The 22,084-nt window shown below is 27.9% G+C and overlaps 3 protein-coding genes across 5 annotated transcripts; 2 read left to right on the top strand and 1 right to left on the bottom strand.

Moving 5' to 3' along the window:
* Positions 1 to 3,224: 3,224 nt before the first annotated feature.
* On the top strand, positions 3,225 to 5,614 carry LOC103850649 (RING finger protein 44). Of its 2 annotated transcripts, XM_009127434.3 has the most exons (5): positions 3,225 to 3,673; positions 4,008 to 4,045; positions 4,150 to 4,265; positions 4,528 to 4,636; positions 4,740 to 5,093. In XM_009127434.3, the coding sequence occupies exons 1-5, from the start codon at positions 3,286 to 3,288 to the stop codon at positions 4,779 to 4,781; spliced, it is 693 nt and encodes a 230-aa protein (XP_009125682.1). In that variant the 5' UTR covers positions 3,225 to 3,285; the 3' UTR covers positions 4,782 to 5,093. The 2 variants fall into 2 exon arrangements, with proteins under 2 accessions (XP_009125682.1, XP_033141757.1); XM_033285866.1 differs by having other exon boundaries at positions 4,528 to 5,614.
* Positions 3,556 to 18,853, bottom strand: LOC103850647 (putative two-component response regulator ARR21). 2 transcript variants are annotated; one of them, XM_009127431.2, is made up of 9 exons: positions 11,403 to 18,853; positions 10,622 to 10,798; positions 9,912 to 10,370; positions 9,718 to 9,794; positions 6,901 to 8,082; positions 6,687 to 6,806; positions 6,046 to 6,132; positions 5,910 to 5,954; positions 3,556 to 5,816 (listed from the first exon to the last, which is right to left on the bottom strand). In XM_009127431.2, exons 1-9 carry the CDS (start codon positions 11,524 to 11,526, stop codon positions 5,739 to 5,741), a joined length of 2,349 nt encoding a protein of 782 aa, XP_009125679.1. In that variant the 5' UTR covers positions 11,527 to 18,853; the 3' UTR covers positions 3,556 to 5,738. The 2 variants fall into 2 exon arrangements, with proteins under 2 accessions (XP_009125679.1, XP_033141756.1); XM_033285865.1 differs by having other exon boundaries at positions 9,718 to 10,370.
* A 298-nt stretch (positions 18,854 to 19,151) lies between these two features.
* LOC103850646 (gibberellin 20 oxidase 3-like) lies at positions 19,152 to 21,082 on the top strand. Its single transcript, XM_009127430.3, has 3 exons — positions 19,152 to 19,936; positions 20,198 to 20,519; positions 20,608 to 21,082. The coding sequence occupies exons 1-3, from the start codon at positions 19,389 to 19,391 to the stop codon at positions 20,875 to 20,877; spliced, it is 1,140 nt and encodes a 379-aa protein (XP_009125678.1). The 5' UTR covers positions 19,152 to 19,388; the 3' UTR covers positions 20,878 to 21,082.
* Positions 21,083 to 22,084: the final 1,002 nt, after the last annotated feature.

Below are 22,084 nucleotides of genomic sequence, written 5' to 3'. Positions count from 1 at the left end.
ATTATAGGCTTCAGTATATAAAGAATTTTCCAAAAACTCAATATTTTCGTAGGGGTTACACATAGATTTTGAGAAAATTTCAAAAAAATTGACATTATTGTTTTAATGAATAGTTGCATCATGCACTAACATATGATGATGTTTAAAGAGGTTTGGAGCCTTTGTTGTTTCCGTTTTTCAAGAAAATAGCGATTCTAGAGTGGTTATTCCACCTATTTAGGGAGTGTTATGAAATTTTACTAAATTAGTTGATAAAAAAATTATAATGATTCTTATATACCATGAAAGAGAGTTTTACATACATTAATACAAAGGTAGAATGTGGTTAGAAATTTTAAAACAACACTTAAAAGTTAAGGCTTCACTATATAGAGCGTTTAACGTAAAACTCAATATTCCGTATGGGTTTATACATAGATTTTGAAAAAATTAAAAGCATAACAATATTGTTTTAATGCATAGTTGCATCCTTAACTAACATATGATGATGATAAAAGAGGCTTGAAACTTTTGTTGTCTATGTTTTTCTAGAAAATTGCAATGTTTTAATGGTAAGTCCACTTATTTAGGGATTACATGAAGTTTTACAAAATTAATTGATATAAATTTAGAAAGATGCCCATGTACCATGAAAAATAGTTTAAATAACATTAATACAAATTTAGAATATGGTTACAAATTTTAAAATAACACTAAATATTATAGGCTTCAGTATATAAAACATTTACCAAAAACTCAATATTTTCGTATGGGTTAACACATAGATTTTGAGAAAATTTCAAAAAAATTGACATTACTTTTTCAATACATAGTTGCATCATGCACTAACATATGATGATGCTCAAAGAGGTTTAGAGCCTTTGTTATCTCTATTTTTCAAGAAAATAACGATTCTATAGTTGTTATTCCACCTATGCAGTTTTACTAAGTTAATTGATAAAAAAAATTATAACGATTCTCATATACCATGAAAGAGAGTTTAACATACATTAATACAAAGGTAGAATGTGGTTAGAAATTTGAAAATAACACTAAAAATTTTAGGCTTCAGTATATAGAGCGTTTAACGTAAAACTCAATATTTCGTATGGGTTAATACATAGATTTTGAAAAAATTCAAAAACACAACAATATTGTTTCAATGCATAGTTGCATCATAAACTAACATATGATGATGGTCAAAGAGGCTTGAAACTTTTGTTATCTATGTTTCTCTAGAAAATAGCAATTATATAATGGTAAGTCCATTTATTTAGGGATTACATGAAGTTTTACAAAATTAATTGATATAAAATTAGAAAGATGCACGTGTACCACTTAAATAACATGAATACAAATTTAGAATGTGGTTACAAATTTTAAAATTGCTAAAAATTATAAGCTTCATTATATAAAGAATTTACCAAAAATTTAATATTTTCATAGGGGGTTAACACATAGATTTTGAGAAAATTTCAAAAAAATTGACATTATTGTTTTAATGCATAATTGCATTATGCACTAACATATGATAATGTTTAAAGAGGTTTGGAGTCTTTGTTGTCTCTGTTTTTCAAGAAAATACTGATTCTATAGTGGTTATTCCACTTATTTAGGGAGTGTTATGATTTTTTACTAAATTAATTGAGAAAAAATTATAACGATTCCCATATACTATGAAAGAGAGTTTAACATACATTAATACAAATGTAGAATATGGTTAGAAATTTTAACACGACACTAAAAATTTAGGCTTCAGTATATAGAGCGTTTAACGTAAAACTTGATATTTCGTATGGGTTTATACATAGATTTTGAAAAAATTAAAAATTATAACAATATTGTTTCAATGCATTGTTGCATCCTAAACTAACATATGATGATGGTCAAATAGGTTTGGAACCTTTGTTGTCTATGTTTCTCTAGAAAATATCGATTTTATAATGGTAAGTCCACTTATTTAGAAATTACATGAAGTTTTCTAACATTAACTTTTACTTTCAAACATTTTAATCTTTTCATTATGAATTTTAAACTAAATTTCTGCAATTTATTTGATAAATTTTGTGATATATATTTTTGATAAATTTTGAATTATAAAACTTATTTGAGTTTAAACGAATGTAATTTTATATTTATGAAAATATAAATAAAATCTATTAATTTAATTGATTTCATATTAAATGAAATTATTTTGTAGTATCTAAACCCCAAAAATTTATACTTATTTTTGATTTTGTTTTATAAGTTTAGATTTAGTTTTATAAGTTACAGTAAAAAATCTATAAATTAATAATTTTGGGATTTTGATATTTTATTAATTTATAGAGTTATTAATTTACAAAAAAAAATTCATTTTTTGGATTTTTATATTTTAAGATATATATTTTCTTAAAGTAAGAAAATATTAGATTTTAGTATATATACATTAATTAACTTATAGAAATTTATAATTTATATTAGTTTAATTATATTATTTGGTGTGTATAAACTATGTTTCATAGAATATAAATGTTGTTTTAGATATAATTTACTAAATCTCATCAAAATATACTAAATGTTAAGAAAATATAAAGATAATTTGATTGTGAATATAAAAAAAAATATAATGGTTGGTTTGTACTTATATAAAATATTTATACATATAAATTATTAATTTATAATTTTAATGGGACCATTACATTGGATTTTCTAAAAAGTTATTATTTTATTATTTTATTTATTTGTGTTATATTTTGAGCCGGTCTAATTTGAGACTAGAAAAATTTATTAATTTATGGTATTTATTAGTTTATAGAATATTGATTATAGAGTTTCTAATGTATAATATTTTCATTAATTACTAATGTCATTTTATGTAATATTACATGACTAAATGTAAGATCCAATGCAATTTTTCTGTTTTAATAAGATCGATAGATGTGTTAATAAGATAGATTAATGTACTTAAATGAATATCTAAATATCTAATCCATATCTATATATTAGTATTTACTTGATATCTAAAGATTTACTGTCAGATTTTGATCATAATTTTTATTATCTTTATCAATAATTATTCAATTTTGATCACAAATATAGAATAAAATACACTCTATTTTTTCATATTTCATTCCTTTTATTCCATTTTTAGTACCGGTTACAGCCTTAAAGATCCCTACATGCTTTAATTTAAGACTGATCAATCACGATAACCAGCAATTCAATGAAATAGTACGATACATATAAAAATGTCATACCACACAACTATATCAACGCATCCCTAGTTCTCAAAATATTAAATAACTTTTGAATAGATATTTTAAGATGAGTGGATACAATTACATGTTCGGTGAAGCTGATGAAATCACCAGGAGAATCGAGGGAAATCGCAGACGACATGATAGAAACGATGATACTCCACCGCTCGTATCACCGGAGCATTGGTCTGACAACATTTATCCTACGATGAATCATTATCAGCCTCAGGGCCAAGCTACCATGTCTGTAACCTTTAATTCCATTCCAGGGGAACATCATCAGTTTCAACATCAACCTACCATCCGAAGACAATTCTGCTGGAGATGTTTTATGTCGTTGATAATATCGTGGTTGATGAGTTTTTTTGTACCAACAAATAGGCCGAGACCAATACGCAGGCCTTTGCCCTCTAACACCCCTCCTCCTTCAACCTCAGGTTTATCATCTTCTGCAGGTATTGATATGTTTTTGGAAGCATCGTATAATCGTATTTATAGATGATTTGGAGCTTGATCATGAGGAAGATGATGACGAGAGTGAAAAGTCGTTAGAGAAAATGAATGTTGTTATTTATCAGCTCAATTATACAAAATGCCAGTTCGTTCCTATATATATACTAAAGCTATAAACCGGTTTAGATACATTTACACAAACCGGATTATAAGTATTCGTATAAACTCATAATCTATATAACAACTAGATGCTATTTAGTTAGTATAGCCAACCGAGTAAACCAAAACTCGGTTCAGTCTATCACCGGTTAATTAACCTCTAATATACTTTTGCAGAACGCTCAAGGGATCGACCTAGCCAACATTCACGCGATGTAAGAGTATATAAAAAAGATTCTATTAATTTTTCAATAGCTAGCATTTCCTCTACTAACCTTTTTGTCTGAAATCGGAAATGTTCATCCTTCCTACGTCACAGGAAATAATCCAACGGAGTGTAGTGCCTGAAAGAATTTCAAGTGGTATAGGATTAACAGAGAGACAAATTTCTCAATTACCTACCATCAAGTTTCAACCTTCTATAGAAGATAAAAAGTATTCTTACTTTCTCTCTTATTCTTTTATATATATATATATATTTTTTTTTTTGAAGATTATTCTTTTATATATTATCCTTTAAAAATATACATATTTTCTGATTTAAAAACTGAAAAGGATAATGTGTTCACTCACTACAAACCAAGACTATGCTTTTCCATTTTTTGAAATCATATGCAAGTTCTAAAACGAAAAAGAAAAAACAATTTGATTACACAAATGTTGTAAAGAAGTAATTACAATGTGATTGGGGAAACAGGTGTCTGATATGCCAGTCAGATTATGTTCATGGAGAGAAAATGATAATTTTACCCTGTACTCACAAGTACCATGAAGATTGCATTCGTCCCTGGCTCAAAAGCAGTAAGGCTAGTATCGACTTTTCTGTCCTTTTCTTGGATTACTTGCATCAAGATTTACTATCAGCTCTGATGCAGTTATCCCTTTTTCTTTTATCTCTCACTTGTGCAGGTTTGCTGCGTTTGCCAAAGGCAAGTGGTTCTATCAAGCTAGCTTCGATCAACAAAAGAACCAGCAAATTTGACATTAATCTATTTTTTCTCTTTGTATATCTTTCTTTTTATAAAATTTTCAACTCAATTTTAAAGAAATATTTAGAAGTTTGTCATGTGAAAGGAAGAGTATTGCAGTAAATCGTAGTTACTTTTTTACAAAATATCCTAATATACTCAGATACCCTTTTGGGAATCATTTAATAAATCATTATTTAAAAAAATAAATTGAATCCAAAAAAAAAATAATCCCGATATATCCCATGAAAAGCATGCATTATTGGGCCCGGGCCTGTTTTGAAATGGTTGCTGGGTCAGTACTCAGTAATAAGTATCTTTGTCCGTAAGCTGTTGTTCTGAATCTGACAATGAAACTCATGTGGTCACCAGAAAGTGACTCTTATTCCAGTGCTTGGTTAATAACAGCTTAACACTACAGTTGGTTTGGATACTGGAACTTGCCATCTGTTGCTGCAGAGTTTGTTTTTATTTTCACAAAAATAAGTGATAGCATTAGTAGTAAAATTATTGGTTTAGGCCCCCTGAAATGGTTTTTGATCGTAGCTTATGTTAAAAAAGAAACAGTATTTTACTTTATTCACAATATCGTCGATTTTTACCATTGATGCATACGTATTATACTTGATACTATATGATATTGTAGTATCCAACTTAGAACACATGATTGTACGTGTGTATATATATATATATATACATACTATAACACAAACACATGACATTTCTAACCATATAGATTACTATATATATTGAAAAGTTCACATTATCTAACACTTGCTGAGAAAAAGAGACATAATATCCAACACTTAGAAATATGTTACACAACCATAAACCATACATCTAAACCTCTTATTCTTTATATATATTTGCTTTAAAAACTACTTTGCATTGCCGTTGAGAACATTGCCGTTGAGAACATCTTGGATCGATCGAACCCTTTTCAATTCATGTCATTGGTGAACATTGAGTTGTCATTGGTGAACATTGAGTCCATGAAGTCGTTCTCATTAGCCAAGTTCTAGATATATAGAAACAAATTTAATCAAAAAATATTCAATGACCAATAAACTGCAATATAAACTTATATAGAAAAAATAGTTTAAACTTTTACCTCTAAATCCAACAACGACCAATCAAAATCTGGAACATCTTGTTCCTACCAAATATATGCGACGTTTCAGAGTTAAAAATAATAATATCGTTGATATATCATGGAAATATTATAAAATAATACAAATAAGAGGTACCTGAGCATGATTAGGGTTTTTGTTGAAAGTTGGATCATTCGTCTCCGGAGCAGCAAAAGTGTTTGATGTTTTTTCATTAAAATGACCCTTCGCAACAAAGTCAAATATATTATTCAATAAGACTTTATATATATCGAAAGTACTCCTTCTAAATGTATAGATATAATATATTGAACAAATGTCTAGATACAGTGCATATATATATATTTGCTTATAAGAGTAGCAGAAATCTTCTACTAAAGTTCTAATAGTAACAAATTTAGTTAGAAAATTTCCAACAATATTATATTCTCAAACATATGATGATGTATATAATCTTTGATAGGAAGTTGATTCAAATACAATCTTGTGATTGCTAAATCCCCTAATAATATGTATGTACCGGATTTAGGTTCAGAAAGATTCAGCCACTATCTTCTTCTAAATATATAGATATATTGAACAAATGTCTAGATACAATGCCTATATTTGTTTATAAGAAGAGTAGCAGAGATCTACTAAAGTTCTAATAGTAACAAATCTAGTTAGAAAATTTCACACACTAGATTCTCAAACATATGATAATGTATAATCTTATGATAGGAAGTTCATTCAAATACAATCTTGTAATTGCTAAAGGTCACCTAATAATATGTATGTACCTGACTTATGTTCAGAAAGGTCCAGTCACCATCTTCTTCAAGAGAGGAAGTCTGATTCAGTTCAGTCTCAAGATTTGCAGGGATCTCAAATTTGTTGGCAGATACTGCTTCTTCTTGTTGCTGCTCGTATCACATATCAGACAAGAAAATCTCACAACATATAGTTCATGTATATATACATAATTGAAACATTTTGGGATGTGAAGACATATACCTTGTCATGATCGAAGTCAAAGTTACTTAAATCGCAAGGAATCTCGTTAATGTTGCCGAGGTCATCATACATGCTGAGATTATCCAGTTGTATAGTTGTAGAGGCATGTGGTTGAGGCTTATATGCAGTGTTTTCATTGTTTAAGAGCAATCCGTATGAGATATTGCTAGGCCCCGGTTGAGTAGGAGTTAAACTTTCGTAGCTACTCATTCCTGAATGATTAGTTGTTAAACTTCCAAAGCTACTCATTCCTGGTTGAGTAGGAGGTAAGCTTGTGTGGCTGCTTATTCCTGGTTGATTAGGAAATAAACTTCCATGGGTGCTCAATGCTGGTTGATAAGAAGTTAAACTCCCATAGCTACTCATTCCTCGTTGAGTAGGAGTCAAGCTTCCCTTGCTGCTCATTCCTGGTTGAGTACTCACTCCTGGTTGACTAGGAGATAAACTCCCATAGCTACTCATTCCTTGTTGAGTAGGCGTCAAGCTTCTATGGCTACTCATTCCTGGTTGAGTAGGAGTAAAGCTTCCAAGGCTGCTCATTCCTCGTTGATAAGGAGTTAAGCTTCCATAGCTGCTCATTCCTAGTTGATTAGGAGATACACTTGCATAGCTACTCATTCCTGGTTGATTAGATATCGAACATCCATAGCTCCTCAATCCTGGTTGATTAGGAGTCGAACTTCCATGGCTGTTAATTCTTGGTTGATTAGAAGTTGAACTTGCATAGCTGCTCATCGTGTTGTCGTTGAAATTATTTCCATTTATAGCCAACATTCCATGTTGTCCAAACCCGAGAACTTGAGATGTTTGGCCAGTTTTGTTCGCCGTCACGGTTGGTTCAAGAAAGCTTCTACTTCCTTCGTTTTGCAATGGCTGCGTTGAAAAACTGAGGTTGCTTTTGATGGGCATGGTCAAGTTTGATCCAGTACGGTGCGGCTCATAGGTAGATAACCGGTTCATGTGGTTGTAAGGCATCTGGTTGAAGCGGACAGGTTCACATGTGTTGGATAAGAGCCTAGACTGTCCAAGACCGTGTCTAGGTTTGGAATAGCTAGATTTGTTGTTAAGACCTGTGTCGTACCAAGAAGAAGAGGTTGTGTAGTTACTATGGTACGGCTCCATGCCTCTTCCATGCAACATGCCTGAATTTTCCGCGACTTTCCTCAAAAAATTTCGATATTTCTGTATGGTAAACAGTTTTTAGTTAACTAAAGGTGAGTGATACACAATCTAGTGATCTATAGTTTTTAAAAATGGAGAGCAATTAAAAAAAAACACACAACTTAAACGAATAGAAGAAAAAGTTATAACTAGGTCAATGAAAAATAGACCAATTTAAATCCATTGGTAGTTAACTTTAAGATTTCTTTAACACTGTTTAACAGAGTATTTAAAATACTACTTTAACGAAAATACTACTATCTTATATATTAAAACAGAAGTCATGACTTCTTTTCATGTGTGATTTTTTTAGTTTGGACCATTTCTAAAAAATATCATATTTTACATAAGTTCATTATTATATTTTTAATATCTTTATTTTTTTATTTGAAATACAAATGAATATATTTAAAATGTTCGAACAAAATCTTTTTAAAATCTTCTTAGAATCTTTTTAAATTTACTGTTGAAAATTAGTTAGTTTTAATTTAAATTATCATATAATATAATTAGAAATTAAAATTGAATATACTTTTGGTTTATAAACAAAAATTTAAATAAAATGAAACTAATTAATTTCAAAAATACATTTACTAATAATTTTAAAAGATTTTTTTAGAAATAAATATTTATTTCTATTTTAATTTTTTCAAATTTGTTTTCTAATAAAAATAAAAATCATGATTTTTTTATGAGTGATATTTTTATTTGGACCATCATTTAAATTCTCTATTAAATGTATATCACTAATGCTAATATATACAATATTTTTAACTACTTTCATCATAATATCTTTTATATCTTTTATTTTTTTAAAAAATATTAAAATTCTAACAAATCTCTTGAAAAAGATTATAATAAGATCTTAATTGTCATAAATTGAATATAAATATTTTCAACTAATTTTGTAATTAGTAATAAAATTTTACTAATAGAATAAAATTATATCCTATTTTATCAATTTTATAATAATATCTATCATTTTAAAATAAAAACGTTATATTGAACAATATATGATAAAATTATTTTAAATTTATATGTTAACATATTTTATTTTCATAAATATAAAATATTTATGCTGAAAATATAATATGTTGGTTGAACGGGTTAATATTAGTAAACTATATAATACATGTATAAAAATTTATCTTATCTTAAATTTTTTAATATACAGTAATTTATTATATAAAATTAATAAGCATTAAAAATTACTAAAAAAATCTAGCGATTTGAATTACAGATCATGATTATAATAAATTAAATACAAAATTATTTTCATATATGTTGTTTCATGCATTAAAAAATTTAGTTTCGTAATCAAACACAAATTCAATAGGACAAATATATAATAAGCAACATATATATGTGATGATTTTAATTTACAACATGAAAACTATAAAATTATTATATTTGACATAATTATACAAACATTTAAATATGTAAGTAACATAAAAAAATATATAGTAATTATGTAAAACAAATATCTATATATATCAATGTGAAAATATATACCCGCACGGTTGTGCGGGTAAAAATCTAGTATTCCTTAAAACTTCGTTAGTTTAATGTTGACTTACATAAATTGTTGTTAAAAATAAAAATAATAATCCCGTTTAAAACATCAAAAAACATTAAAAAAGAGATCGATGATCAAACCTGTAAATGGCTGGCAACGTTCTCTCTTGTCAAGTATGATACGTCCATGAACTCTAAAATTTTCTTTGGCACAGCCTCTTTGGAAGATTCAAGTTCAGCAAAGAAACAAGTTTGTAAGAAAATGTAAGAAAATAAACAGTATATTGCGTATTGTATAAATACGTTATAATTAAAAAAAAAAACAAAACACTTACTGTCAAGACCAATATGGTGGATAGCTTGTAAGAAAAGGTCATGAAGGTAGTCCGACCACGAAAGCTTACTCTTCTTGGAAGGCTGCGGCAAAGACTCATCATCATCACCAAAATCACCGTTTGATTTTCTTTTTCGATTTTTTCGTGAACCATCTGTACTATCACAACTTCCATTGAAACTGTTCACAGATCGTGAATCTGATTTAGATGAGAACTCCTTGTTCTTCTTGGTCTTTGAGACATTAGCTTGTTCAGGAAGCAACTGGATTTGCTGAGGGATGCTAACATTTGTATCCATGTGGTTGTGCTCGGTCCTTGATATGGACTTACCCTTCCTCTTATAAGTAAAAGCAACTTGGTAGATCTTTGGTAGGTCAGTCGGTTTGATGGGTTTTGGAAGGAAACACACCGATCCACAAGCTAAACTCTCTTGTTCTTTGTTGGTGTCCGATGACATAACTTTCATATTTTATAAAATGTAAGAAAAATAGTTAAAACTTAGAATTATAGCAAAACAATTTAATTTTTCTTCAAAATATTATAGTTTCTTAAAAAAATATTACAATTTCTTACCAAAATTTTTAGAAAGAAATACAACAACTTTTAGGAAAATTTTATAATTTTGTAGAAAAATATTATTATTATTTTAAGAAAATATTATAATTTTTCAGTTGTATGTAAGTTGTAAAAGAAAAAAAAAACAAACTGACCTATGACCGGAAAGTTGCCAAATTGTCGAGTGATTTGTTGTTTGAGTTGTAGACCATTCATGCCAGGCATGTAATAGTCTGTGACTATAAGATCGATGTTGTTTCTTTGGATTTTAAGAGTAGACAATGCTTCCCTTGCGTCTCTTACAGCTATAACTGTGATCTCCATAGATGGATCTAAAGCCATTTGACCAAAGTAAAGATTCAAATGTAATGGGAAAATATTAAAGTACAAAGATTATTACTTTTAATTGTTTTAACCTTTTTAAAATGAGAACAAAGTGCAAAATAGATGTTAGTTATACACTAATTTATTTGAAAGGCTATGAAAGGCTAACTGATTGACTATTTATAAGAAAAGTAGACTTGAAGAACATCCATTAGTTTTAAACTTTGAAAGCCAACAAAAAAAAATCATGTTGTGACGCAAAACACGATGTAAATATCATTTTTTGGGTAAAAATATCATATCAATTTTTTTTTTACATTTTTGTTCAATATACTTTTGAAAACTTACATAGTACATTGGTTGTATTTTTGTATCAACCAAAACTATTAGTTTAAAAATCATCAAAATAGAAATATCTCTATATTGAAAATTTAGATGTGTGAAGGTAACTGGATTTCACATCCTAATGATTAAGAAATTTAATTTTGAAATTCAACAAAATGTAACTTTTGAAAGGGCTAAAATTTTACTATCTTTCTGTTCGGCTAATTGGTTTCAAATATCAATGAAGTTACAAAGAACTTAGTAACATATTGTATTTGATAACCTTACCTCTGTATTTGGATCTTTCAAGCATGCGTGACACAATTTCACGGGAGACAGGATCATCATCAACAACCATAATATTGATTCTCAAGACAGAGCTTTGGTTGTTGAGAGATTGGGCAAAAGTCATTCTGCTAGTCTTTGTATATTTTTGTTGTGTGTTTTCAAGTCTGTATAAACTACTCAGGCTACAGAAAACTCAATTTAAAGGCGGCCTAAAGTAGACACGCTAATATAACATCTGGCATTGTTGTAGTGGTGCATATGTAATTTATTTTAGAAAGAAATAATAATGATATTGTTTTGTTTTACTAATTTAGAAAAAAGAGATACAACAACAAAATACCGTGTGCTAATTTATGTAAAAATCTAGACTAAAGTAAGCAAAAGTTAATGCTATTTACCAATATATATCTTTTTAGTTCTACAAAATATATGCAATTGTTTTTTTTTTCTGAAGATCTTTTGTTTCTCATTTAGGATTGATTTTCAATAAGATTTTAAAAATCTCGTTTGGATTTGGGTTAGAAAGGGACAAAATACTGAATATTGTATGTAAAATAAAAATGTTATTATACAGTTAAGTTAATCTATAAGAAAATAATGTGATATAATCAAAATTTTCTGTCATACTAATTATTTAAACTATGAAAACGATAAAATGTTGTTTGGTTGGATGAAATTGGAAGATTAAGGATTTCAAAATGCAAATGGGGAATTTTGAAACCACGACTGTAAAGAATATTTGCGCGATAGTAAAAGAATCAGAGTTCTGATTTCTATAATAAAGTTGTATCCCGAGATGAAAGATCTTCACATTTACATAATGTAGCTTAAACTAAGATTTGATATACAACTATATTCTTCGGGTTTCCTGATTAAAAATATTATGCAGATTAGGAGATAGATTTTGTTCTCCAAACAACAAAATTACTTAAAGGAACATATGCACCTGTTGATTCTTAATAACTCATGGTAAAGCAAAACTGTTTGTTATTGTCTTTTCACGTACGGAACCACAAGAATGAGTTGAAAATACAAATACCTCTCTCAGTTTAATTGTTTGATCAGGTTTTAACGATTTCACACTATAACAAAAAAATACTCCATAAAAATGTCACTATTGTTTAATGTAGAATATAAAACGTCATTTAATTTGATTAATGAATTGTGGAATAACATTTAGATATATAATTTATGAAATTACATTTTTACCTACTTATTTAATTTATGAATTTTTTTTTATCAATATACAATATCTTTTTGTTGTATAGCATAAAAATTATGCGTGTTAAAAGCGTTGTACATTCTTAAATGTTTTGATCGTTAAAGAATAAAATTACATTTTTACCTACTTATTTAATTTATGAAATTTTTTTTTGTCAATATACAATATCTTTTTGTTGTATAGCATGAAAATTATGCGTGTTAAAAGCGTTGTACATTCTTAAATGTTTTGATCGTTAAAGACAATAAACCGTGTCAAAGATATTTTTTGTCGCGGTTCGAATATTGAAAACTAGTTTTTCAGTATAATACCTGTAAAAATTTAGTATGTAATGTTATATAGCAATTTAACGACAATTTTGTCGTTATTATAATGAATAAAATTAAAATATTAAAAATATATAATATCAATCATACTATTCATCAGTTATATTTAAAATTTTCTTGTAAACTAAATTAGTAATTAATTAATTATTAAAAGTTTCTCTGTAAAAGAAAAATATTTTACTCCAAAATTTAGATTTATCATCATTAAATAATCATCGATTAAAAATTGAATGCTTGATTTTAACTAACAATTTTTACACAGTGAATTATAACATATTATTTTAAAAATAATGTTCAAATATCATAATAAAAGTTGACAAAACATCATAATAATATATTTTGTCGTATTTTAGAACATGATAATATTATTTTTTTACCATTTTTGACAATCTCTTAAATCATTTTTCAAAGAATCTTATAAATAGTTTCCACGACTTTTTATTTGCTTATATTCATGTATAAAATAATCACTGTCATTTATTAAAACTCAACATTTTCTTTTAAAATATTATATTTTGCAATAATTCTTAATCTTTTGTTTTTAAAGAAAACAATAATTATTAATCTTTAGTTAGCGATTTCTTTTTCTTTTCGCCTTTAATCAAAAGTCAAAATGTAGTCAGTTATTCTCAACGTCTACAGTCTAGTTGTCAAAATATTGTCCGTCTAGTTTAAAAGTACGTGAAAATATACGTTAAGGATTAAGCCCTTTGTCAGAAAAAAGTACGTTAAGGAAACAAGTGATGAGAATCTAATGTTATATTAACACGTATGCAAGAAAAAAGTGAACAAGTTAAGCTGCATGCAAGACACTTGATTTGCTGATAAATGGCTATTTAATGGTTTTCAGTTTATTTAGGCTCCAGTACTTTGTGGTTAAGAACGCAAAAGTAGTTTGTAATTAGGAGAAAGAAGTGTGTTTCAGAAAAAAAAAAATTAGGAGAAAGAAGCATGTAAAAATAAGTAGTTTTTAATCATGGGGAAAATAAAGTATGTTAGCATGATTTAATAATTAGGAGAAACTAAGTTTCTTAAACCATTCTGAATATTTTATTAATATTCTTTTCTGTTTCACGAACAAAAAACGGTTTAAATAAGGAACAAACGGTGTGATATTTTCGAATCTAATCCAACATAGTTAAAACTTTGAAATTTGAAATTATCTGTACTTTTATTTAAAAAATATAATAAAAGGCCCAAAATATTTTATATGAATATATTTTAAATCTTATCGCAATATTATTTCAAAAATTATGTATAATATTTTAAAAGATTATTAAACATTAAAACAAAGTTTAAAGGGTATTAGTTTTGTATTGCCCTAAAGTCTAGAAAATTATTGAGTCAACCATGCTCATAAAGAGTGTAACTTTAACATTTTCTACATAGATTAGACCAATATTTAAATTCATTTAATAGTCAACCATGCTCTTTTTTTTAAATTCATTTACTTTTTATTTGTTATATCTATTTAACCAATATTAATTGAGATAGATAAATTATTTGTAGTATCAATTTATTTTACAATTATTATTAAAACTAAAGCAATTATATATTATATTGAGATTATCAAAATAATCCTCTTTATATAATAAGAAAAAAATGTCATAATGGCAAATTTATAAAACAGAAAAGTATTATTTACAATAACCCAAATTTTTGATATCTATTGTTCTGTAAGCATACAAATTATATTGAAGAGTAAGTCTCTCATTTACTCCCATGCATTTAAACTTATGTTTGGGTATCATTAACCGTAACGCATGGTACTGCTGTACGGATGAAAGAAAAGTTTTTTTTTTGGTTAAAGAAAAAAGAAAGGCTGACTTTGTTTAGAAAAATTCAATCATAAATACATAAACATTATTTATTAGATTACGCGATATATAAAGAATATTTAGGTTATCTATATAATATTATTTGAAAAGTCAATTTTTACGTGTTAGTCTCATAATAGTTAATTGCAAAATTAATTTTGATGAACTAATAATTATCATAAACTATTTTTATTTTATTTTTTTCCTAAATATTTTAATTATAATTTATGGTTTAGTTTTTAACAATAAAATAAATAATAAAATGTAAACATATATAAAATACATAGATCTTACATACATAACAGATTTTAATTTTCTTAATATTTTTATAAAACAGCATAAATAGGAAAGGAAAATATCTATAAGCTTTAAAATACAGAGATATATATATATAATTTCACAAAAGATTTTAGATTCTTATTTCAAAAGATAAAACAATATTATCACTATTAAAATAATTTTAACCAAATAAAAGTATTTTAAATAGCATGAACAGATTATATATTTTTTAAAAGTAATATATAATAAACATGTGTGATCAAATTAAAATATAAAGTAAATGTTTTAGACAAATAAATTTTGATCAGTTTTTTAAGTTACAAAAAATTAAGAAGTAATATATATATATATATATATATATATACAAATTACTTTTACTTTTAGTTGAGTCTCCCGTGTTCATGCATGTATATAAATAATATTTCTATTTTATTTACTTATAATATCTAGATATATGCATTCATCTAGGTGATCTATATTTAGTAATTATATATAGATATTATAAGTTATAAGTATATATTCATAACAACTTTTAATTTTTTTCATATTTTCATAACACAAGATAAATAAAAGAAGAAATCTATGATTTTTAAAATATTTAGGTTTCTATACATAAAACATAGTTTCAAAAAAGTATAAATATTTTATTTAAAAAATAAATATTATACTTTCAAATATAAAAATTAAACTAAAATAAATACAATAAAAATTAATCAGTTTAATCTGATTAGAACAAAACAATAGTTGTGATTCATTTTAAACGAATATATACAACTCAATATACTTAAATAATGAGTAAGTGATCATCATGATTCTTATACTCAAAATAAAAGGCATAACTAAGTCAGCCATATAATATTATTATATAGTTATGCAATTTTAAACCGACAATATTTTTCTAAATTAATATATATATATATCAAACTATATATAATCTAACAAAAATATATTATAAGTCCAACAAACTAAACCAAGCTAAAAGCAAGAAAATGATTAATTTAATTTTAATCTATTTAGAATTACGAAACAATTACAGTATAATTATGAGGAATATATGTAATTTAATATTCAAAAAAGTGAACCGATAAATTTTTATGAGAAAAGTTACATATATATTTAAAATAATATCCTATTATTTTTAATATATATAAAATTATATTACAAAACTATTTAAAACTTTTAAAATTGAAAATAAAATATTAATAAATTATGCTAAGTTATGTATTTAGTAAATATTTGTATCCATATATAAACGCATAAAAGTCACATAGTATATATGAATATTGAATGACATCGATAAAAAAATGAATTATAAAATGTATTAGGTAAAAAAACTATTAAGATGGAAATATACATTAACAAACAAATACTTTAAAATTGAAAAAATACTAATATTCGCATATGTTTGAATTCTCCTGAATGCAAACGAGATTCGGGTATCGACATTATTAGAATCTAATACATAGATCATAATGTATAACCCATATTACCGAATACATAATATACGATTATATCTCAAATTTCTTAAAACTGATTTGTTCACTCTTTTATATATAGACTTCAACCTTTTGGCTGTAGCATAGCTTTCGTTTTAATATACAGATCAATCATATTCGATTTATGGGCCCATATCGTTTGGGTCTAAACATTATCATAGACTCATAGGTAAATATAAACGAAATCCTGAATCAAATTTTTATAAGATATCAAATAGATACGCCTTCGAGTTAGAAGTTTCTAAGTTATAACAAACAAACAACTAAAATATAGAAAATTGTGACGCATAAAATGCACAGAAATACTACATACTAATTTCTAATCCCATAGAATCAACCTAGCATGTGTATATATTGTAAATTGTGACGCATAAAATGGAAATAGTTTTTTCGATTGGTACAGCTAGGTAAATATAGAAAATGTTTATATTTGTAATAACTGTTTACATATTTGTTATATCATTGCAGTCAAAATATCATACCATTAATGTTGTCGATAATGCAACTAAACATGTAGTTACAGATCGACTGATCACTTGTTCAAATTACAATGTATGATTCGTGGTATTAGTTCATATGACAATATGGTGCTATGCATATGCAAAAAGGTAGTGCGTGATTCATGTTTTCTTATCATTATTCACTAGAGACAATGGAACTCACTAGTTTAAAAGCTAATGTCTATCGATGTCGCTTACACATTTCTTTCCAACCAAAATCTTACATCACTGATGGATTAGACGTCAACAGGAAAGACAGATTGTGGACCAGCTTCTATATTTAGGGTTATAAAATCCACTCAATAATGTCACTTTCCTTTAAAAGCGCTATCCATATAGCAAATCCGACATTACATACTATCTTGTGTAGTTCATCTCTAAGCATCAACAAAGAAGATGCTTTCTAGTAAAGTGACAAAGTGGATCAAAAAAGGACTTGTACATGACGTACTAGTTGTAGTGTTAATTGAAGGAAGAAGTCAAGACATTCCATCATATTTAGATACCCAAAGTGACTTACACATACATTATCCAATTATACTTCCTCCAAAAGTAATATATAAAATCTTTTTATTATCGTTTTGTTAGGAGAAATGTAGGCGAATTAGCTTGCATGTCCTTTCAAAATGAAATGCTGGAATCTTCTATGTTTAAAAGCATAATCAATAAATTATGTGAAGGATAAAACTAAAACAAATGTATTAAAATTAAAAAAATAACAATGTGTTTTAAAAAGTAAAGTTCTATTTCAGTTACAGAAGGTTTTTGTTTTCAAGTTACAAACCGAAATTGCATGTTTTTGGTCTTTGGCATGCAATAGGCAAATGGCATTTGGCACACAGAGAACACGACCTATCACAAAAGACCAAACCGATATGCTCGAGGATGGAATCGTGTAGACTAAAGAAAACGGTTACGCTAAGATGGTAATGTCCGTTTCTATACATCCAAAATCATATATTAAGTAGAAGACAATTTAGATGATACATATATTCCTTCTCCAAAAACTACCAAAACCAATAAACACTAGAGAATACAAATGCATCTCCATGCACCTTGAAGCTGTGTCACTCATAGACATCACTTAAAATGTTGTACTGCCACACTCTTCATAATAAGACAATCTTCACCGCTTCAAATTTGTGTGTTCATGTCAAACAACTCCACTCTCTACAAAACGAAAAGAACTGTACAAAGATTTTTTTACTGAACATATTAGTTTAAATAGACTTTTTCTGAAAAGTTAAGTACATCTATTAATAAAAATTAATTTACTATGTGTCAAATAAATTTCGTGTGGCTTTGCCAGAATTTGTTTTATTGAAAGATATAATTTTTTAGTCAGTTGCAGCTAAATTTATATTTTGTATTTTTATGAAGCTAAATTTATTTATATTTATGTGTTTCATTTTTATATTGTTGTCGACCTATAGTGTTACGTAACGTATTTCTTTTCTTCTTTTATTTTGTTTGTCAACGTTTTTTTTCCATTTTCTTTAGGCATAAGCCAATAATCAATTTTTTTTTTATATTGCTGCTTTAAGATGATGAAACGCTCGGTTTCTTTATCAACAAGAATCTGCAGTTTTTTTAGTTTAAAAGTAAAAGAATATGTAAAAGTTCCAAAAAAAAAAAAGAATATGTAGTTTAAACTGTTTGAAATACCATCTTAAAAAAACATCTTTAACAACTAAGAAAAAGCCAAATTACCTTTAAAATTACTTGCCTATACAGCTAATAGCATTTGGCATTGTTATTAAAGTTGTCATGGGTCTCACAGATCCCACCAGCTTTCCCCAATAAACTGTGACCGTTTCACTAAAATGATGAAACGGCCGGGAGGTAACTAAAAAGAAAAAAGATGATGAAAGGGTCGGTTCTTTGATGAAGTTTGTAACGGACAATTCTTGTATTTTGAATCGAACCAAACCAAAATCACAATTAGTAGAGTCTAGGCCTGGGATTTTGGATCGAACCAAACCAAATTTTGATTTGTTTAGTAAGAAATTCGGTTTGATTCAGCAGGTTTATAAAAAAAATTATTTTTTCAGTTTAATTAATAAGTTTAATTTTCAAAAAAGAAAAAGAAAAAAAAAACCGTGGAATCGGTAATTGATTTATCCACAAATAAAGACAAAGCATTTAATAACACACAAAAACACTGACGTCACAGTATCCCCCTCGCACCTATAAATATCAATAATTTCTTTCTTTTTTTTTGAGCAACATATCAATCTTTTCTTCTCCACTTATAAGACCATAAATAAATAAGTCCCTTAACGTTTATTCGTTTATATATCTACTAAAGAACCTTTATTTCATTTCCATTACTATATCTATACATAAATGGCAATGGGATGCATCACAGCTCTCCCTCAAAGATTCAGTGAAAACAAAACCAAAGAGGATCCTTCAATCTTCGATGCAAATTTCCTGAACCAGCAGTCTAACCACATACCCCAACAGTTCGTATGGCCCGACCACGAGAAACCTTCCTCGGATGTTCAACCTCTCCAAGTCCCTCTCATAGACCTCGACGGTTTCCTCTCTGGTGACCCGTTCTTAGTCTCGGAGGCTACTAGACTCGTCTCTGAGGCTTCAAAGAAACATGGTTTCTTCCTAGTCACTAACCATGGCGTCGATGACACGCTCTTGTCTCGTGCCCATCTATCCATGGACTCTTTCTTTAAGGCACCCGCTTCTGAGAAACAGAAGGCCAAGAGGACGTGGGGCGAGAGCTCCGGTTACGCTAGTAGCTTCGTTGGGAGATACTCCTCTAAGCTCCCGTGGAAGGAAACGCTGTCGTTTAAGTTCTCTCCCGAGGAGAAGTGCCATGCCCAAAACATCAAAGACTTTGTTTCTGAAAAAATGGGAGATGGATATGAAGATTTCGGGTAATCATATTAGCAACTATTTTTGAAACTTTCTTTCGAATATCCAAAAAGACAAATCACTATTAAAACTTTGGGGCCAAAAATAATTTAGTAAAAATTTTAATAATATTAAAAAATAATAATAATTTGGAGGTTCAGGTCTATTTGTGTATTATTAACTAATAAATATTTGAAAATCCAAAAATAATGTTTCACCTCACCATGTCCAGAACCGGTTCTAACTATTGTTACCAACATAATTGATTTGTTTTATCCATGCAGAAAGGTTTATCAAGAATACGCTGAGGCCATGAACATTCTCTCACTAAAGATCATGGAGCTTCTTGGAATGAGTCTTGGGATCGAGAGGGGACATTTTAGAGACTTTTTTGAAGACAGCGAGTCGATATTACGGTTGAATTACTACCCGCAGTGCAAGCAACCGGAGCTTGCATTAGGGACAGGACCTCACTGCGACCCAACATCTCTAACAATACTTCATCAAGACCAAGTCGATGGTCTTCAAGTTTTCGTGGACAACAAATGGCAATCCATTCCTCCTAACCCTCAATCAGTCGTGGTCAATATAGGCGACACCTTCATGGTACTTATAATTATTATGATGACCAGTGCATGTATTAGTAAATTAAATGACAAGAAACTTTTAACATTTTTTTGTGTCTTATAATTAGGCTTTAACGAATGGTATATACAAGAGTTGTTTACATCGAGCGGTGGTGAACAGCGAGAAGGCTAGGAAGACGTTTGCATTCTTCCTATGCCCGAAAGGAGACAAAATAGTGAAGCCACCAGAAGAACTAGTAAGAATGATGTCAGGTGAAAGAGAGTATCCTGATTTTACATGGTCTATGTTTCTTGAGTTCACACAAAAGCATTATAGATCAGACATGAACACTCTTGAAGAGTTCTCAAATTGGCTTAAGAACAGAAGAAGTTTCTAAAACAAGGAGACAATGATGTGGTCCGTAAGTTGACTTGTAGATTTTCTCAAGAGACAGGAGATATCACTCAGATAAGGAGCCTTTTGTCTTTTGCTTTGATTATTTATTATCTTGTTTATGGTGGTTGGTGTAAGATAAAATTTGCATATAAATAAATATATGTACTTCATTGGTGATGTTATCATTTAGTGATGATTTCTATTTATTACTTCATTAAATTAAAAATAGTACTCATAGAATACAGCATTAATTTAAATTATTATTTCAGTCATTTGAAAAATAAAATGGTTATATGATTTAACAAACAGTTAATATTAATTCCACACCAGGTACTTAAAGATTAAAGACGATTCAACCATTAGACTACTAACATATAAACATTGACAATAACATTAACTAATATGCAATTTGGACATCAAAGCCTCAAAGGATACACAAGTAATAAAAACACAAACGGTTTAAAACATAAATCCAAAATGTCAATATTAAGGTTGTCAACAAGACCAAGTGGATATCAGGCTACATATTTTAAAAAATGTCCCCAAAGATAATTATAAAAGACATCTTTAAGTGTCGATTTATACTATTAAATATACCAGATAAAAACATCAATATATTGCAAATGTATAGGAAAAAAACAGCAGAAGATTGTGCGTCGTTACTAGGCTGCGATCGTGTTTTAATATATACTATAAGACCGAACATTGTATCAAGGCTAAAAACGAAAACTAATAATAGATCCAAACCATGGTCCTACTTTTGGAATTATGAATGGTATTTGCTGTTTCCACTATCCATTTTTTCACTCCACACACGAATTTTAGATTCCATTCAGTGAGAGAATTGATAAAACAGTGAAAAACAAAATTCGATTCGACCACGAGATAAGAAAGAAATAGATTCCACTATGTAATGTGTGTATCTCTAAATCTATAGGAGGTTTGGATGGTTGTACTTGTGCCATGCAAGAAGACAACGTACTTGCTTTTTTGTCTTCTTCTTTTATTTTCTTGGAAATAAAATGTAATATGATAAGAAATATTATATATATATGTAAATTCATTTTATTTGAAATAGAAAATAGAGCGGGGTACTTCAAATTCTATTATAAAGTAAATATAAAGGTTGGAGATGCTCTTTAGAACAAAACAAACAAACAAACCATATGTAGCATAACTCCAATGATGTAATAATTGTATTTTTTTTT

Source organism: Brassica rapa, chromosome A02 (assembly GCF_000309985.2).
Source record: "Brassica rapa cultivar Chiifu-401-42 chromosome A02, CAAS_Brap_v3.01, whole genome shotgun sequence".
Taxonomy (NCBI): domain Eukaryota; kingdom Viridiplantae; phylum Streptophyta; class Magnoliopsida; order Brassicales; family Brassicaceae; genus Brassica; species Brassica rapa.
Note: the sequence above shows the minus strand (reverse complement) of the source record. Positions and strands in the feature narration are given on the sequence as shown.